Source organism: Sprattus sprattus (genome assembly GCF_963457725.1).
Source record: "Sprattus sprattus genome assembly, chromosome: 5".
Classification (NCBI taxonomy): domain Eukaryota; kingdom Metazoa; phylum Chordata; class Actinopteri; order Clupeiformes; family Clupeidae; genus Sprattus; species Sprattus sprattus.
Genome location: NC_137924.1, coordinates 27,144,817 through 27,161,385, shown reverse-complemented (window position 1 = coordinate 27,161,385; position 16,569 = coordinate 27,144,817). Strand labels below are relative to the sequence as shown.

Genomic DNA, 16,569 nt, shown 5'->3' with positions numbered 1-16,569 from the left:
TTTGTCTAATGCTGACGCTGTAAGTGTAAGAAATCATAGTCAAAACAAGGTTCTCGTCCGAGCTTCTTGCACATTCACAAGGTTAAGGAAACAATAAATGGCGCCAGTGAATCAAGTTACACATAATACACAGAGACACAGAAAAGCCATGTCTCTGAGAAAAGAAAAGCATATTAGATCATTATTAAAATAAGGCACTTGATTCATATATTCTTATGTTATTAAGTGTTTGTAAATAATCTCCATCAGAAGGTGTCTTAATGTTCCTAGTTACAGTTAAATTGAGAGGGACAGAGGAGAGGTTCCTTTGATTTGGCGCAGCTGTCAGTGAAGCACAGGTGCAAGCCAGTTTAAAGACCCTATTATGATGTCATAATGGCCCAATGTAAGTCAATGGGAAAATTTCGATTCGTTTTTATTTAATATCTTAAAAAGTATAAAGTTTAGAAAAGTGAAAAATGCATAGCATAAGTGTCCTTTACAAGACCTTAGCGACAAAGTTTGAATGAAGTTTCTACGTTAAGCGGTTCGGGCTGAATTAATCGCAGAAAAAGGTAACAAGAACTAGAATGCGTTTCGTGAACGAACTGCGAGAGTGTGCTTGCTCTGTTGCGGCCATGACCGAGAGAACAAGTGCCTTGGAATTGGGGCAGGTGTCAGCTCTCCAGCTCTCCCTGCTGGATGAGCATGCACAAATGAGTATGCACAAATGAGTATGCATGAGTGAGTATGCATGAGTGAGTATGCATGAGTGAGTAAACATGAGTGAGTATGCACGAGTGAGTATGCATGAGTGAGTATGCATGAGTGAGTATGCATGAGTGAGTATGCATGAGTGAGTATGCATGAGTGAGTAAACATGAGTGAGTATGCACGAGTGAGTAAACATGAGTGAGTATGCATGAGTGAGTATGCATGAGTGAGTAAACATGAGTGAGTATGCATGAGTGAGTACGCATGAGTGAGTAAACATGAGTGAGTAAACATGAGTGAGTATGCATGAGTAAGTATGCATGAGTGAGTATGCACGAGTGAGTATGCATGAGTGAGTATGCATGAGTGAGTATGCACGAGTGAGTAAACATGAGTGAGTATGCATGAGTGAGTAGAGCCCTGGTATGGAAGGTGTCTCTTAATATTCCTAGTTATACAGTTGAATGGAGAGGGACAGAGAGAGAAGAGGAACCGTGCGCTGGTGTCAGTGAGAGTTGTCAGTGAATCACAGGTGCAAGCCAGTTTAATGAGCCTATTATGATGTCATAATGCCTCAAAGTTCTGCCATGCAAGTCTATGGAGAAAAAAGGTGATGGAAAAAGAGGAATTAAAAAGGAGTGGCAAGGTGTACCGCCACGAAAAGTCATAGCAACCTGCACCGGATCGGGCCGGACGTTTTGGTGTTTGAATGGCGTCTCTAGCTCAATCGGGCGAGGAGTAGTTAGCTGCAAGAAAAACTACTAGAATAAAAAAAATAGTAAAAAACGAAGAACAATAGTGTGCTTCCCTTCGGGCAAGCACACTAATAATAACTAGAATGCGTTTCGTGAACGAACTGCGAGAGTGTGCTTGCTCTGTGACAGAGAGAACAAGTGCCTATGAATTAACATGTATTTACATCTACTCAATCAGTGTAGTGGGGCCTTCTTCCAATATATTTTAGCAAGCAACCAAGCTCAACCATTATATTTTGGCTCCACTGACGTTTAGACATATGAGGGTATCTCAGAGTTTCGTTATACTGACTTACTGAGCTAAGTGAATTGTTGAAATTGCTATCTTGGTAAAAGGAAACATCTCTGCAACAATATTAGAATGAATGCGGTTACATAGCCAGCTTTACTTAAAGTTTATTGTAAGATAGGCCTATATGTTAGACTTAATGCAGTTAGAGTTAGTCTGTAGGTGTAGTATCAAACGTAAGCAACACTTTTACTGTATAGATAGAGAGCACGTGTATCACATTGGTTTATAGTCTGTCAAATTAGTTCTAGTTATTGGTGTTCGTTGCCATACAAAGTTAGTCTTCTCTTATAAGCCTAGGTAGTACATCTGATTAGAGCTAGCAACCATGAATTGCAGATTAAGGGGTCCCCTATCTCAGTGTTCATTTTGGCAGCTATTTTTAGATTCAGTCTTAAGACAAAAATGCATATTAGTTTTAGTCACATTTAGTCATAGTTATCCTTCTTAGTTTCAGTCTAGTTTTCGAAAACTCATTACAATTTAGTCTAGTTTTAGGCACATTTAAAATTCCATATTATAGCCACATTAAACTCATTCCCTTCCCTTCTCAGGCCCAGGGACCTCCTGTGTTGTGTCAACTGCATAGTAGTCTAGCTTGCAGTACTTACATTGTGGATGCAATTAGTCTCCAAGATACAGATCTCATGCCTACAGCTGAATTCGAATTTGTTTGTAATAAATAATCGAATGTGATGATGAAGTACGGTACGCAGCGTCTTAACTGAAGCTCAACTGAACTATTACAGCAGCTAGCTTGCCGCTAACGCTAACTGAAAACACATCGGAACACAGTGGCTAGCTAGGTAGCTAGCTGCTAATGCGTAACATATATAAGTAACACATCAGCAGTAATGAATCAAGTGTACTGATATTAAATGTACTACTAAATGTACTACTAACATGCCATTCTTAAATTAAAGCCAGTGACATGATGGTTAACGATTAACGAGTTAACGATGGATACCGACAATTAGCATACCTAGCTAGGTAGCATTACCATTGGATTTCAATGGCAGTTATGCTAGCTCTGGCTATCCAGTCAAAGGAGCCTTGTTTCTGGACACGTATCACTTGACGAGCGGGGACAATACAGTCATCTGGAAAGTTTAAAATGATACTACGAAGGGAAATCTACTGTATGGAGATATTTCTGCCCAGTAGACAATGCAGATTCTAATTAGGCTGGTGGATATGTCCAATGTAAGAAGTGTGAAGTTTTAATGAAATATGATTGATGCAACTGTCGTTCTCCATAACAACTTGGATTAACCTGGATGGCTGGATGAAGTTTCAGACCGAACGTCAAAGATCTTCAATGGTAAGACTTGTCGGTTGTGCCTCTGTTGGTGTCTCGTAAAACGTGAATTTTATTAAAGCATAGCGTGTGTATTGTGTAGCTATTTCATTCCGAGATTGCAGGGGAGTGAAATGCTCCGCTCTGCTGCTGGTATACAGACAGCCGGAAAGGTTAACAAACGGAATGAAATAGCTACACATTACACACGCTATGCCTTAATAAAACCCACGTTACTCACATACTGGTTAACACTGTTAGAGCGGGTGTATAAACTGTACCTGAAACTGTTGCCACTACATTCGTTTTAATATTTTGCACTCTCTATCTAACCACTTCTGGCATTTAAGAGAGCTTCTCCTATGTCAACTGATCTAATGTCAGTTGGCTAGAGTGCGTGACGTCACAATGGCTCAACCTTCCCCATGTTAGTCAATGAGAGAAAAAGGGGATGAAAAAGAGGGATAAAAAAGGAGTGGCAAAGAGTATCCCCACGAAAAGTCATAGCAACCTGCACCGGATCGGGCCGGACGTTTTGGTGTTTGAATGGCGTCTCTAGCTCAAACGGGCGAGGAGGAGTTAGCTGCAAGAAAAACGGGGAGAATAAATAAATAAATAAAGAAAACTTGACGATAACAATACTGTGCTTCCCTTCGGGCAAGCACACTAATAAGAAGAAGAAGAAGAAGAAGAAGCCTAGGAATAACAATACAGGGCATTTCATGCACTGTAATAAAGAAAACTTGACGATAACAATACTGTGCTTCCCTTCGGGCAAGCACACTAATAATAATAAATATGAGAATATTTGTATCATTAACAATTATGTTTCACATTTATAGTCATGATTCTACAAGGCATCGTTATGTCCTAAAATAAATAAAAGGACTACACGAACACTGCAAATGAAGGTGAATAAATAATCTATCCATTGTGGAATAGAATGGACGCATCTACATCCTTTAATAGTACCTCCATTTCAGCACCAGTGAACTCGACCAGTGCTCGTTTCCCCCTTTGACATGACTCTCTTTCAAATTGCCCTTGCGTGGATTTGGTCAAATCCGATTGCGCACTTCACAACGGTTGCATGCCCTTATAAGGAACTGTTGGGGCGTGTATGTATGCAAATTCAGGTGCACGAGAACGTGTTTTCAATTTAATAAACCTATTTCGGAGGAGCACAGCTCAGAACACTTCTGCTGCTTAAGAACACATTTTCAGGCGTTCATGAATCTGGCTGAGATCTTTTTTTTACGTTTGTTTTCTGAAGTCCGTAAGAAACATTTCAGAATAAATGTTATAGAAGGAGGCCCTAAGTCTTCACTCCAACACATTTCAACACCAAAAGCACAATGGGGAGCTTGGAGCCAAAATGCAAATTGCCTCCTAGTAGAGAGGTGGCTTTCAGAGACAGGTGTGCTTAAAGGTGCAGGTCAGATCAGCTGTGTCACTGCACTGCTGTTTTGTCATCTGGCAGGTGGAGTCACAGGTTAGGCGGTTGACGTCTCCAGGCTGCAGCTCGGTGGCGGTGAAGTGGCAGTTGTTTAACCCAACAGCGCCCCCTCCTGTTCAGGCCCCTGCGCAGCTCCACGCCCTCTTCAGCAACTGCCACACCTTGGTCTACGGCTTTGTACCCCACTGCACACAGGTAGAGTAACTAGAGAAAGGCTTCGTACCCCACGCACACGCACACACACACACACATGGGGTCGCTCTGTCTATATGTTTGTATGTTGTGATATCTTTTTGTATTGCATGTATGTTTTGTTGTGAGCTTTGGCAATGATGTCTGGGTGACATTCATGCTAATAAAGCAATCTTGAACTTGAACTTGAACTTGTAACGAGAGAAAGGCTTCGTACCCCACTGCACACAGGTAGAGTAACGAGAGAAAGGCTTCGTACCCCACGCACACAGGTAGAGTAACGAGAGAAAGGCTTCGTACCCCACTGCACACAGGTAGAGTAACGAGAGAAAGGCTTCGTACCCCACTGCACACAGGTAGAGTAACGAGAGAAAGGCTTCGTACCCCACGCACACAGGTAGAGTAACGAGAGAAAGGCTTCTTACCCCACTGCACACAGGTAGAGTAACGAGAGAAAGGCTTCGTACCCCACGCACACAGGTAGAGTAACGAGAGAAAGGCTTCGTACCCCACGCACACAGGTAGAGTAACGAGAGAAAGGCTTCGTACCCCACGCACAGAGGTAGAGTAACGAGAGAAAGGCTTCGTACCCCACGCACACAGGTAGAGTAACGAGAGAAAGGCTTCGTACCCCACGCACACAGTTAGAGTAACGTGGGTATAGAGCGAGGGGGTGTCAGTGTTAGTGTATGAGTGTGTGTGTATAGTCTCTACTTTTCAAAGTGAAGGACAGTTCTCTCTCGCTCTCTCTTTCTCTCTCTCTCTCTCTCTCTCTGCCTGTCTGTATAAAATGGCTACATGTTCTGATTAATTCTGAGGATAGTTGTTTCATGTTTAAACGTTAATGCCTTTGTTCTTCCATGCATCTCACCTCTGCAGGCTGCTCTCTATGGAGACTTGTGTGGGAAAGAGATTAAGACTATGGTGTCCACCACAGAACTGCAGAAGAGTGAGGGCACGGTATGAACACCTACTGATTATTGCTTACCTAAACATTAAAGAACATGGGTCCAACTGAAGCTCTGTAGAAGGAGTCTGTGAGATGTCTTGAAGATAACCTACTCTAATACATTAAGTTAGACTGATTTTAGCTTTTTTGACGGTTAAAGCTAGTGTGATTGATTTTAAATGTATAGATTCAGTTTGTATTCATTCTATCACTCTCTCTCTCTCTCTCTCTCTCACTCTCTCTCTCTCTCTCTCTCTCTCTCTCTGTTGGTCTCTAGCTCCTTCACAAGCTCACAGCAAGAGCAGTTATTAGAGATTATGAGGATGGTATTCTTCACATGGATGAAGCTGAACATGAGGTGCGTCATTATGTCTGTGTGTCTGTCTGTGTTTGTGTGTGTGTGTTTGTGTCAGTGTGTGGTCCAGTGTCTGTGAGATGAGTTTGGCAGTAGGGAGGGTATCAGGCAGGATGTGTGTGTGTGTGTGTGTGTGTGTGTGTGTGTGTGTGTGTGTGTTTATGTGGAGCTTTCATGTGTGATAATACATGTGTGTGTATTTTGGTGTTGATGTTGTAGTTGTGTTGTGAGGTGATTTTTGTGTTCACGTTTCAGTTGTGTTCCATCATGCTGTGTTGACGTTGTTGACTTTCTAGTTGTGTTCAATCGTGCTGTGTTGACGTTCTAATTGTGTTCAATCGTGCTGTGCTATGACACATCTCTGCTGAGAACGGGTCTGTGTTCTATCTCCCGTAGGGAAAGAAAGCTCAGATGAAGTCCTACATCGTTGAGCTCAGCAAAGAGTTCTCCATCCTCTCCCAGTTCACCAGCTTTGTGGCCATTGAGGAGAGGGTATGTATACTGTTGACCTCACTGAGAAAGGTCAAGGGGTAGAAGGTCAAAAGCAGATACAAATGGCTACTTCCCAATTCACTCCATCTAAGGTTATTGAAAAGCCTACCTAGGTAGCCAATTCAGTACGAAACGAATTATAATAATATAGTCTTCATATAATAATATTGTGGGAATGTGCAAATTATATGTTAGTGAAGTAGTTCACTTCCCTCCCTCATTCTAGGACGCCACGAAGCCTGATGATGGGTTCACAGACATCCCCAAACTGATTGCAGAAGAGAATGTTGACCTGTTACCTTATATGGGCTGGGAAGATGAAGAGGAGGAATATAGAATACTAACGGGCTGTTCAATGAGCCAACTTCACTTTGCAGCTGAAATGGAAGTTGAAATGGATTATGGGTACGAAGATACAACATACCAGTTGTGTTGTGACGTCTTATTTAGTGTTGATGTTCTAGTTGTGTTGTGACATGTTATTTTGGTGTTGACTTTCTATGCTGTTCAGTCGGCAGGAGGGGAGATCTCATTTTGGATTTGATGATGAGGAACATGAGGAAGATGTATACGATGAAGAAGATGTATACGACCAGGTAGGTGTGTTGGGAGTTAAAATGGAAAGAAATGGTTTTTTTTTTAACATTGTATTTATTGATTTTTGGTTTACAACATACAGGTAGTAAAGACAACATGAAAATACAGTTGTAAACTTTTCACCCCATTGCCCCACCCTAATTCGTTGAGGAGATCCTAGCTTTGCAGGGATACAAAGACAATAAAAAAAGAAGGGTGACCTCCCTCCCCCTCACACCCACCCTCACTCCCTCCCTCCCTCCCTCCCCCTCCCTCCCTCCCTCCCCCTCACACCCACCCTAACTCCCTCCCTCCCTCCCTCCCTCCCTCCCCCTCCCTCCATCTCCCTGCAGTATTCTATGGCGACTGTTGTATGAGAAGGATAATGCCTTCTCACATATTGATTCCCACTCATTTAATTCAAAAGTAAATTTCAGGTCTCGCTCCCATTTAGTCCTGGCATTTAGGGGGAGCAATTTCTGACAGGGCCGAAATTCTGTTAAATGTAATAGACAGAATTCCCCTAGGGTGTGTGACATCTTTAAAGATATCATCAATCGGGAGAGGCCTAGTGGGGGTGCTGTTCCCAAGTGTACTTATAAAGTGTCTGACCTGTAGAGACTTGAAAAAATTAGCAGCTGGGAGGTGGAAGGTTCTACTTAACTGTTCAAAGGTCATAAGTGAATCGTTCTCGTAAAGGTCCCCAAATTTTTGAATTCCCTGATCTTGCCACTTCTAAGTGATGGCATCTCTAAGTGCACTTGGTAAGCCAGGGTTGGCATGGAAAGGAGTATTCCTATGAAGTACAATAACACTCTTAATATGAGTTTGGATTTCGGACCAGATTCTAGCTGTATGTCTAATAAAGGGATTGTCAGTGCCATTCTTCAGAGTGTGATACGACTTAATATAAGGAATGCCGGCCAGTGGTACACCTGATGTGTGGCACTGTTCTATTTGTTTCCACGCTGGTGGGTTAACTAGTTCTGATTGCCAGACCCATAATGCCCTGGACTGAGCTGCCCAGTAATATATCTTAAAGTTTGGTAGTTTCAGTCCCCCATGCCTTGGTGTATTGTATAGCGTTTTGATTTGAATTCTAGGTACCTTCTTCTTCCAAATAAATGAGGAAATCAGTTTTTGCAGTTTCTTAAAGAAGTTGTTATGTATAGATATAGGAAGGGTCTGAAACAGGTAGAGGAACTTCGGTAGGATATTCATCTTAATACAGTTTACTCTCCCGATCAGAGAGATTGGCAAGTGTATCCACCTATCCAGGTCCTTCTCTACTTTATTAAACAATGCATCATGGTTCAGTGAGAATATACTGTCTAGTTGGCAAGGGATCTTTAAACCTAGATATGTTATAAAATGGGCGTTCCACTGAAAAGGAAAGTTGTTCCTTGCCAAGCTCTCTGCTGAAGAGTTAAGAGGCATAGCCACACTCTTTTGTGCATTAACCTTATAACCAGAGATAGCATTATACCTTACTAATAGGTCTGAGAGGGCAGGCATGGACGAGTCTAAGTTGGTGAGAAGTAAGATAATATCATCTGCGTATAGACTTATGACATGTTTCTCAGGCCCCACTTTCACTCCAGAGATAGAGTTATGAGACCGTACTGCAATGGCTAAGGGTTCAATTACCAGGGCAAAAATTAGGGGAGATAGAGGGCAGCCCTGTCGGGTGCCGCGTGATAAAGGAATGGGGGTCGAGATTACAGTGTTGGTCTGTATCATAGCGGTGGGGTTAAGATACAGTATGCGGATCAACCGTAGTATATTTTGGCTGAAATTCATCTTTTCAAGGACCGCAAAGAGAAAGTGCCACTCTACACGGTCAAAGGCTTTCTCCGCGTCCAGTGATATTGCTATGACCGGATTTTCCATAGATTTGGCACAGTGTATTATATTAAGAAGTCTCCTAACATTATCTGATAATGAACGGTTCTGTATAAATCCTGTCTGGTCAACATTAACAAGAGAAGGAATTACTTTCTCAAGTCGAGTGGCAATTATTTTTGTTAGAATTTTATACTCTGATGATAAAAGAGAAATAGGTCTATACGATTCACACAAACTAGGATCCTTACCTGGTTTAGGTAAAACTATAATTAGGGCCTGCTCCAGGGTTTCAACCTACCGTTTTTGATGGAGTAGTTTAACATATCTAAGAGAGGATCTATAAGTTTATCTGCAAATGTCTTAAAGAAGTCTACTGAAAAACCACCGGGCCCAGGAGCTCTCCCTGAAGGTAGCCGTGCCATGGCGTCCAGTACCTCTTGTTTGGTAATCTCATTCTCAAGGTCCCCTATACATGAGTCAGGTATTTTAGGAATATCCAGCCCATCTAGGAAATCATACATTTCCTGTGACTTCTCACCTTGTGAGGAATAGAGAGACTTGTAAAAGTCTGCAAAAGCTTGATTGATGAGTAGGGGGTTGCGGACCAGCTCTCCATCTTTCTGCTTAATAATAGGGATATACCTAGCGGCATCCTCCTGTCTTATCTGCCATGCTAACAGTTTCCCTGTATAATCACCATGCTCGTAATAACGCTGTTTCAGCCTGGCCATCGCATTTTCCACCTCCCGTGTAGTAATTGTGTCATATTCCGCCTTCATCACTGTCAGCTGATCTAAGATGGCTTGTGATTGTAACTGAAAGTGTTGCTTTTCAAGATTTTTAATGTCCATCTCTAAAGAGTTTAATTTTGCGACGTATTGTTTTTTCTTCCAGGAGGAGTAACTAATGATGTTGCCTCTTATATAGGCTTTGAGGGCCTCCCAAACAATAGCAGGAGAGGCAGAATTTGAATTAATATTAAGATAGCATTCCAGCTGTGCATTTATCATTACTACAAAGGCACTGTCATTGACTAAATGGTTGGGAAACCTCCAGCGTTTGGACCTCGAGCGAGAGTCCTTTATAGCCATTTGCAGCAAAAGTGGAGCATGGTCTGAGAGTGTCCTCGCTAAATATTCACAAGATGAGACTAGATGGGTTTTAGATGCATGAATAAAGAAGTTGTCAATCCTAGAGTAACCTTTATGTCTATGTGAATAAAAGCTATACTCACGCTGCGAAATATGCTGCTCTCGCCATATATCTAGTAGCTGTAAGTCTGAGAGTTCACTTTGGAGTGTCTTGGCCGCTAAGGTTAAAGGTATGGGAGTGGAAGAAGATCTGTCCATGGTGGGGTCTAATACCAGGTTAAAATCACCTCCAATCACAAGCTCTGAAGGGTTATCTGTTACTTTAAGAAGGAGGTTCACATAAAAGGTGGGGTCATCTTGGTTAGGACCATAGATATTAAGCAATGTGACCCTCTGTTCCCCAATGAACCCACTAACCATAACATATCTGCCCCCTCTGTCCTTTTCTACCTGCTCTGCCTGAAAAGGAATCCCTTTCCTTATAAGAATAACTACGCCCCTCGATTGAGGAGTAAATGAAGAGTAGAATATTTGCCCTTGCCATTGTTTCCCCAGTTTGTCATGATCCATATCAGTTAAATGGGACTCCTGGAGATAAGCTACATCAGTAGGGTGACCAGATTTGAGTTGGTGAAAAAGAGGACACTTCAGCGGTGACGGTCGGGGGGGGGGGGGCATGCTATTATCAAGGGCCCTAGTGCGCGCTATTTACTAGTTAAGAGGCGCGCGCACACACACACCATTAGGCGTATATATATATATATATATATATATATATATAAAAGTTAAACTTTCCTAATTATGTATAATGTTGTTGTAATTATGTATAATCCATTGTGTCATCTCTCCTTTTGCTAAAGATAAAGCAACAACAAACTCTAATAGCTGGCCTCCCTCTCATTAATATTAATGTATCTACCAATACATAGGCCTATTACCAGAAATGTGTTGGATTCTACAGTCGAATTAGTTACTAAGGCTATTGTATTGGGAAAGTAGACATGTGAAAAAGAAAGCTATCAACAATAGCACTCTGACACACTAACGTAAACAAACGGTCAAAGTGCTGAAAGGTTCTTTAAAAACACTTAAGAAAGGCACGATTTGTTGCGGCGGCACAGCAGCTTTACCAACATCTGAAAAACACATATACAATGAAACAGGTGCTCGGCGGCGACCTATCATTCAGGGCCTGTTTTGGAGCAGATTGCCTAGCAGTCCGTAGTCTCCCAATTTGCCAAGATGCAGGTTGTGAATATCATTCCCTAAAATCCACCTTCGGTAAGGTGTGCAGTGCACTGCTCTGCTATTGTTTCTGACATATGTGACAGTGGTAACAGCCGAGTGATCTTTTTCCAAATTGAAACTCAATAAGACCTACCTACCTGGCCGCATGGAGCAGGAGAGGCTGGCTATCCTTTCCATTGAAAAAGCATATCATGCATCACCACCTTTATGTTTGAAAGGTGCTTGCCTGTGTACTTTGCCTCTAGGTCTTGACGTTTAGATTTTGCATCATTAGATCGTCTAGTCACATGATCAAATAGAGACTTGACATTGGACATCAAAATATTACCCACAAATCATTGCATATCTGTATATGACAACAATACCAATGAAAATAAGAAATTATTCATTTAATTGAATCGTTTTTTTTAAATAGTTTCCATAGTTTATGTAGGATAAGCATATAATTGTGTTATAGATTGCTACTGACTATTTCCTTTCTACAAAATAATGGCCACCATGACCGAGAAAGGTTGGCCATTCCGACGGTATATATAGCATATGGTAGACATCACTTGGTGAGCTGTATCCAGTCATTGGCCGCTGGTGTGTTTCCTCAACTCCTCAACTATCGGTCGCCGCGGTAACTGCAATATACAGACTCGTTCGACGAGGCAAAATCCCGGACAATTTAGGAAACCCTGCCGGACGCTTTTTATAGGTCTCAAAAAGAGGACATGTCCGGGAAAAAGAGGACGTCTGGTCACCCTATACATCAGTAGCATGTCTTCTAAGAAAGCTCAAAACTTTACGCCGCTTAGTTGGTTGGTTGAGACCATTGATGTTCCAGCTCAAAAACGTATACTTTATAACTTCACTCATGAGATGAATAGGCTTATCAGTACTGTTAACAGGTCCCGGCAGCCAAAGCCATAGAATGTTAGTTGAAAGCATAAATCAGCAATGTCTGACAACTTATTTAGAAATAAAGTGAATATCCTGTCTGTTACTCTATCTGAAGAACTAAGTAAAATAGATGACCTGCCCAAGGCCGGATTAACCATTAGGGCAACTGGGCACTTGCCCAGGGCCCATGACATCAAAGGGGCACTTGACAACGTTGTTGACAAATATCACGTTATGAACGCAGTCCTGGCAGCGCATGGTGATGTCTGTTGTGCCTCCGTTGGTATAGCATAAAACGTGAGTTGTATTAAAACACAGCGTGTGTAATGTGTAGTTATTTCGTTCCGTTTGTTAACCTTTCCTGCTGTCGGAGGCTGTCTCGTAGTTGGAGATTGCAGGGGAGTAAAATGCTCCATGGCCGAAGTAGATTAGCATACATGTTTTTAACTTCGGGTTAATTCCCTTCCCGTTACGTCTGCTGCTGGTTAGTAAATACAGACAGCAGGAAAGTTTAGCAAACGGAATGAAATAGCTACACATTACACACGCTATGCTTTATTAAAACTCACGTTACTCACATATTGGTTAACACTGTTACAGCACATAAATCTTTGACGCTGCATCCAAACTATGCGTCACCATTCTCCCTCCCTGTACGTGCTCTTCTTAAAGGAGCCGCACCATTTTACTAAACGTTCTTGCAATGTCAATCATTTAATTTAAATATACTTATTGGCCTTATTGTGCACGCTTGTGCGTTTAACAGCGCGTGTTTGTGTGAGAGAGCATTTAACTGTTGATGCCTCAGTTTAATACAGCCAGGCTATTCATAAAAAAAACGTACGTCAATGTGGCATTAGTACTATGAACAGTTGAGATTGATTCCTTCTGGCTCGGTTCGGATTCGAAAAAAAAAATATTTGAATGCCTGTCGGACTGGGTCCGGGCTCGGTTACTATTCTGTCGGACCGGGCCGGGCTCGGACAGAAAAAATCATCCCAATCCATGCTCGAATGCTCATGTATTTGTATTTTTGTACAATCCGGGACAGAATTTTAAGTTTAAGGCCATAATCACTGCTGTTGATGTGCAATAATTCTCATGGATGCATGGAGCACTTTATTTCAAGAGTTCAATATTTCTGCATTGCAGTTCAATTAAGTTATTTTTGTTTAAAGACAATAAAAAAGTGTTTTCCTTAATTGTGCCCATTATTGTAATTTCCAAGAAGGTATAACTCTGAGAATTCCAATCACATTTGTTTTAAATATCGTCTAATTATCGTCAAAATGAAAAAAAAAATAGAGATATTCTTTTTTGCCCATATCGCACCCCTAGTGTTAATGAGAGAAGTTTTAAAAGTAAAGATAGGTCATTAGGCCTCATAATGTTTGTGTAGTCATGAGTTCAGTCTTTAAAGGAGAGGCCAGTTGTAAGGTCCATTTGTTTAAATAAAAATAATAAGGATATATATAGTAGTGAAGTGATCAACATCAAATGTTGAATTGTGATACAATAAACATGATCTTGACTTTGAAATTACATGCAACAGTGTAGCCAATGGTTTACTTTTACTAAAAACACACTAATTGCCTGCTTCATGGTTGGTGATAATTTCACATTTTTGCATTTTTAAAATGTTCCATGGTTTTAAGTTAAGGCCTACCTAGCTGTTTGCTTTCAAGATAAGTACTCATCAAGCCACCAAGTTCTGTTAAAGATTAATTGTAAAAAGTTATGCACATTTGTGCGTCTGAATGGTCTCTTGAATGCATGCACTTTATGCTGAGGCTTTTGTGCACACATACATCTCCACTAGTGTAGGCTATGATCTTGATAATAGCGACTTTACGATTGTTTGGCGGCGGGGGGGGGGGGGCCTTGAGCCTTGTTGCCCAGGGCACAGAAAATTGTTAATCCGGCCCTGGACCTGCCTGTCACCCACCCTATCTCCCAGAAAACCCAACTACCCTCCCCCCCAAAAAAACAGCCTACCTTAACCTCTGCCGTGCGTAGTACTACCATATTTATATATCAGCAAGTGAAACCAAACTGCCTACATCAACCTGTAGATGTTCAAATTAAGAATAAAAGCAACAACAACTCTGTGTTATAAAACACTTTGAAAGCAGATTAATAAACTAGGCTCTTAGGCTACTGCCATCTCTAAAATGAACGAACTATTTCCCCGTCCCTTAAACAAGGTTTGGAGCAGCCTACTATGAGAATAAAACCGTATGAGATCAATAATATCACAGATAGTATTAGAAAGTAGAACGCTTAAATGTACATTTAAACTAAATCAGTGATATCAAGCCTGTCAGGCATAAGACATTTGCTCACTTTACTGCAAAATGTCCGGGTGCTATTCCTTGAGATAGTGTTCTGCCGACACCGGGGATGTAAACGTGCGTCTGCCCTCCGGTAGATTGATAACCATGTTGGTGGGATGAAGCAGCCTGAAGGAAATGTCCTTAGCGTGTAGCATTTTCTTGATGGGCAAGAAGGCTTTCCTTTTCCTGTAGAGAGTCGTGGACATGTCCCTGAAGATCATAATGTCGGAGTTACCGTACCGGAGAGTTCTTTTCTTCCGTGCTGCGTCGAGGATTTTGGTCACGTCTGTGAAGCGAAGTAGCCGGATCACTAGGGCCCTAGGACGTCCGCCTTCACCAGGGGAGCGTTGGAGTGAACGGTGAGCCCGCTCGATTTCAATAGTGTCCCCTGATTCTAGCTCAAGAATTTTCGGAAGCCACTCTTGCAGGAAGGCACCGGTGTTCTTCCCCTCCACCCCCTCTGGGAAGCCAATTAGCCTCAGGTTCTTTCTTCTAGCTCTGGGCCTCGTTTCCCGATAACGATGTATCTTAACGGCTTACGTGGATTTTCGCGACATCGTACACTAAGTAGCACTTTGTATTTACGTGCGTTTCCCAAACATCAACTTAAAGTCAGGTGCACGAGCGCAACGTGCACGAGTTCTTAAGTAGCTCTTATGAGCTGTTTACGTCAGGTTAACCTGTTTACGTTAATTGCTGTGAAATTAGCTAGCCTATGCGTGCATCGAACGTGCAATGTGCACTAAATTCGGGGCGGGGATAGTAACGCCATCTCCAGCAGAGAAGCCTATTTAAACTGTGTTCCCACTGTAAGGACATTTATTACGATCTGTCTGAGAGTGGGCTGTCAAAGCTAGCATCATCAAAGTCATACAGTACAGTAGGCTACATACATTCAATAAAATTAACCTACATTTGAGTCCAACTGCATGACCATTCTTGCCCTACACTTACCCTTACAATAAAGAAGTGATCCTATTTCAACCATAACTTCATTTTAAATAATGTCTTTCTTTATGACATTTAGTTTATAGTTTAGACAGCAACGTTGACATCTACAGTATATTCAACTGCATCCACTACATAATCTCAAACTTTATTTGTTGGTAACTCTCCAAAAAGGCTACCATTAACACATTTCTTAATGAAAAGGAAACATGCATCACAATAATACTTCAGTGTAACCTGTACCTATGTGGAGTGCAAATATGTCTTGCCATTACACTACCCAACAGCCCTACGTCTGCTAACACTACAGAATGCATAATTCCTACGGGCAATGCACTAGTTTTGTATAGCCTAATCTTTATTTTCAAATACTCAATATTCTTTATTTCTATTTTGATGGGAATAGGCAGGTGAAACAATGACATTCTCATGATGTGCTATACACAGAAACATCGTTTGGATTTCTTCTACATAATATACAACCATCTAGCTAGAAGCTACCATATAAGCCAATGGAGTGGTGGCATAAGCGCTAAATGTGCCATCAAACTACTGTTTGAAAGCTTCAGTCAAGACCTAAATACTCTGCATTGGTCGCGTAGCACATTTCCGATCAAACCGAGTCATTATAAACATATAAAAAGTTGTGTAGATAGCTTTATTCATGTAAAATATTCCTCGCTTCAAGTAGCCATGTTTTTTTTTTTTTAATTCCTGTTTCTTCCGAACGACGGTCGAACGACGCCCCTGGTGGATTACATCGCTAAGTGTGAAGTTACTACTGGTCCTGACCACACGTAGAATTCCTCTCAATGAAAGATACACTTAAGCTAAGTGTGGCGTTGGGAAACCCGTCTGCAACGTAGGAATCCTCTTACGAGCGATTTCAAGTGCTTTTTAGGCTAAGTGCGCGTTCGGGAAACGAGGCCCTGTTCTCCAGGTCGTCAAGATGTTCTTTTAAACCGCTCATTTCTTCCTGCGTCTTTTTTTTATAATCGGCGAAGTCTTGATGGAAGACGTTCAGGCTTTCTGCATAGCTAGCTTGCTCCTCTTCGACCACATTGACACGCTGCCCAAGAGCACGGTTGTCACTAAGAAGTTTTTCCACCGAGACAGCTAAGGTGTTCAGCTTTTGGTCTAGCAATGAATGGATTTTGTTGAATCC

General features: G+C 41.7%; 1 protein-coding gene across 1 annotated transcript in view; it reads left to right on the top strand.

The window, feature by feature from the left end:
- The window catches only part of LOC308366101 (protein mono-ADP-ribosyltransferase PARP4-like), a gene marked incomplete at both ends in the record, with an annotated part of 52,416 nt that extends 37,597 nt beyond the window's left edge, over nucleotides 1–14,819 (top strand). The window contains 7 exons of the mRNA XM_080839737.1: nucleotides 4,515–4,685; nucleotides 5,562–5,642; nucleotides 5,909–5,989; nucleotides 6,383–6,478; nucleotides 6,705–6,883; nucleotides 6,990–7,074; nucleotides 14,649–14,819. Of these exons, the coding sequence (XP_080695863.1) occupies nucleotides 4,515–4,685; nucleotides 5,562–5,642; nucleotides 5,909–5,989; nucleotides 6,383–6,478; nucleotides 6,705–6,883; nucleotides 6,990–7,074; nucleotides 14,649–14,819 (864 nt within the window). The remainder of the gene's footprint in view (nucleotides 1–4,514; nucleotides 4,686–5,561; nucleotides 5,643–5,908; nucleotides 5,990–6,382; nucleotides 6,479–6,704; nucleotides 6,884–6,989; nucleotides 7,075–14,648) is intronic.
- Between the last annotated feature and the right edge of the window lie 1,750 nt (nucleotides 14,820–16,569).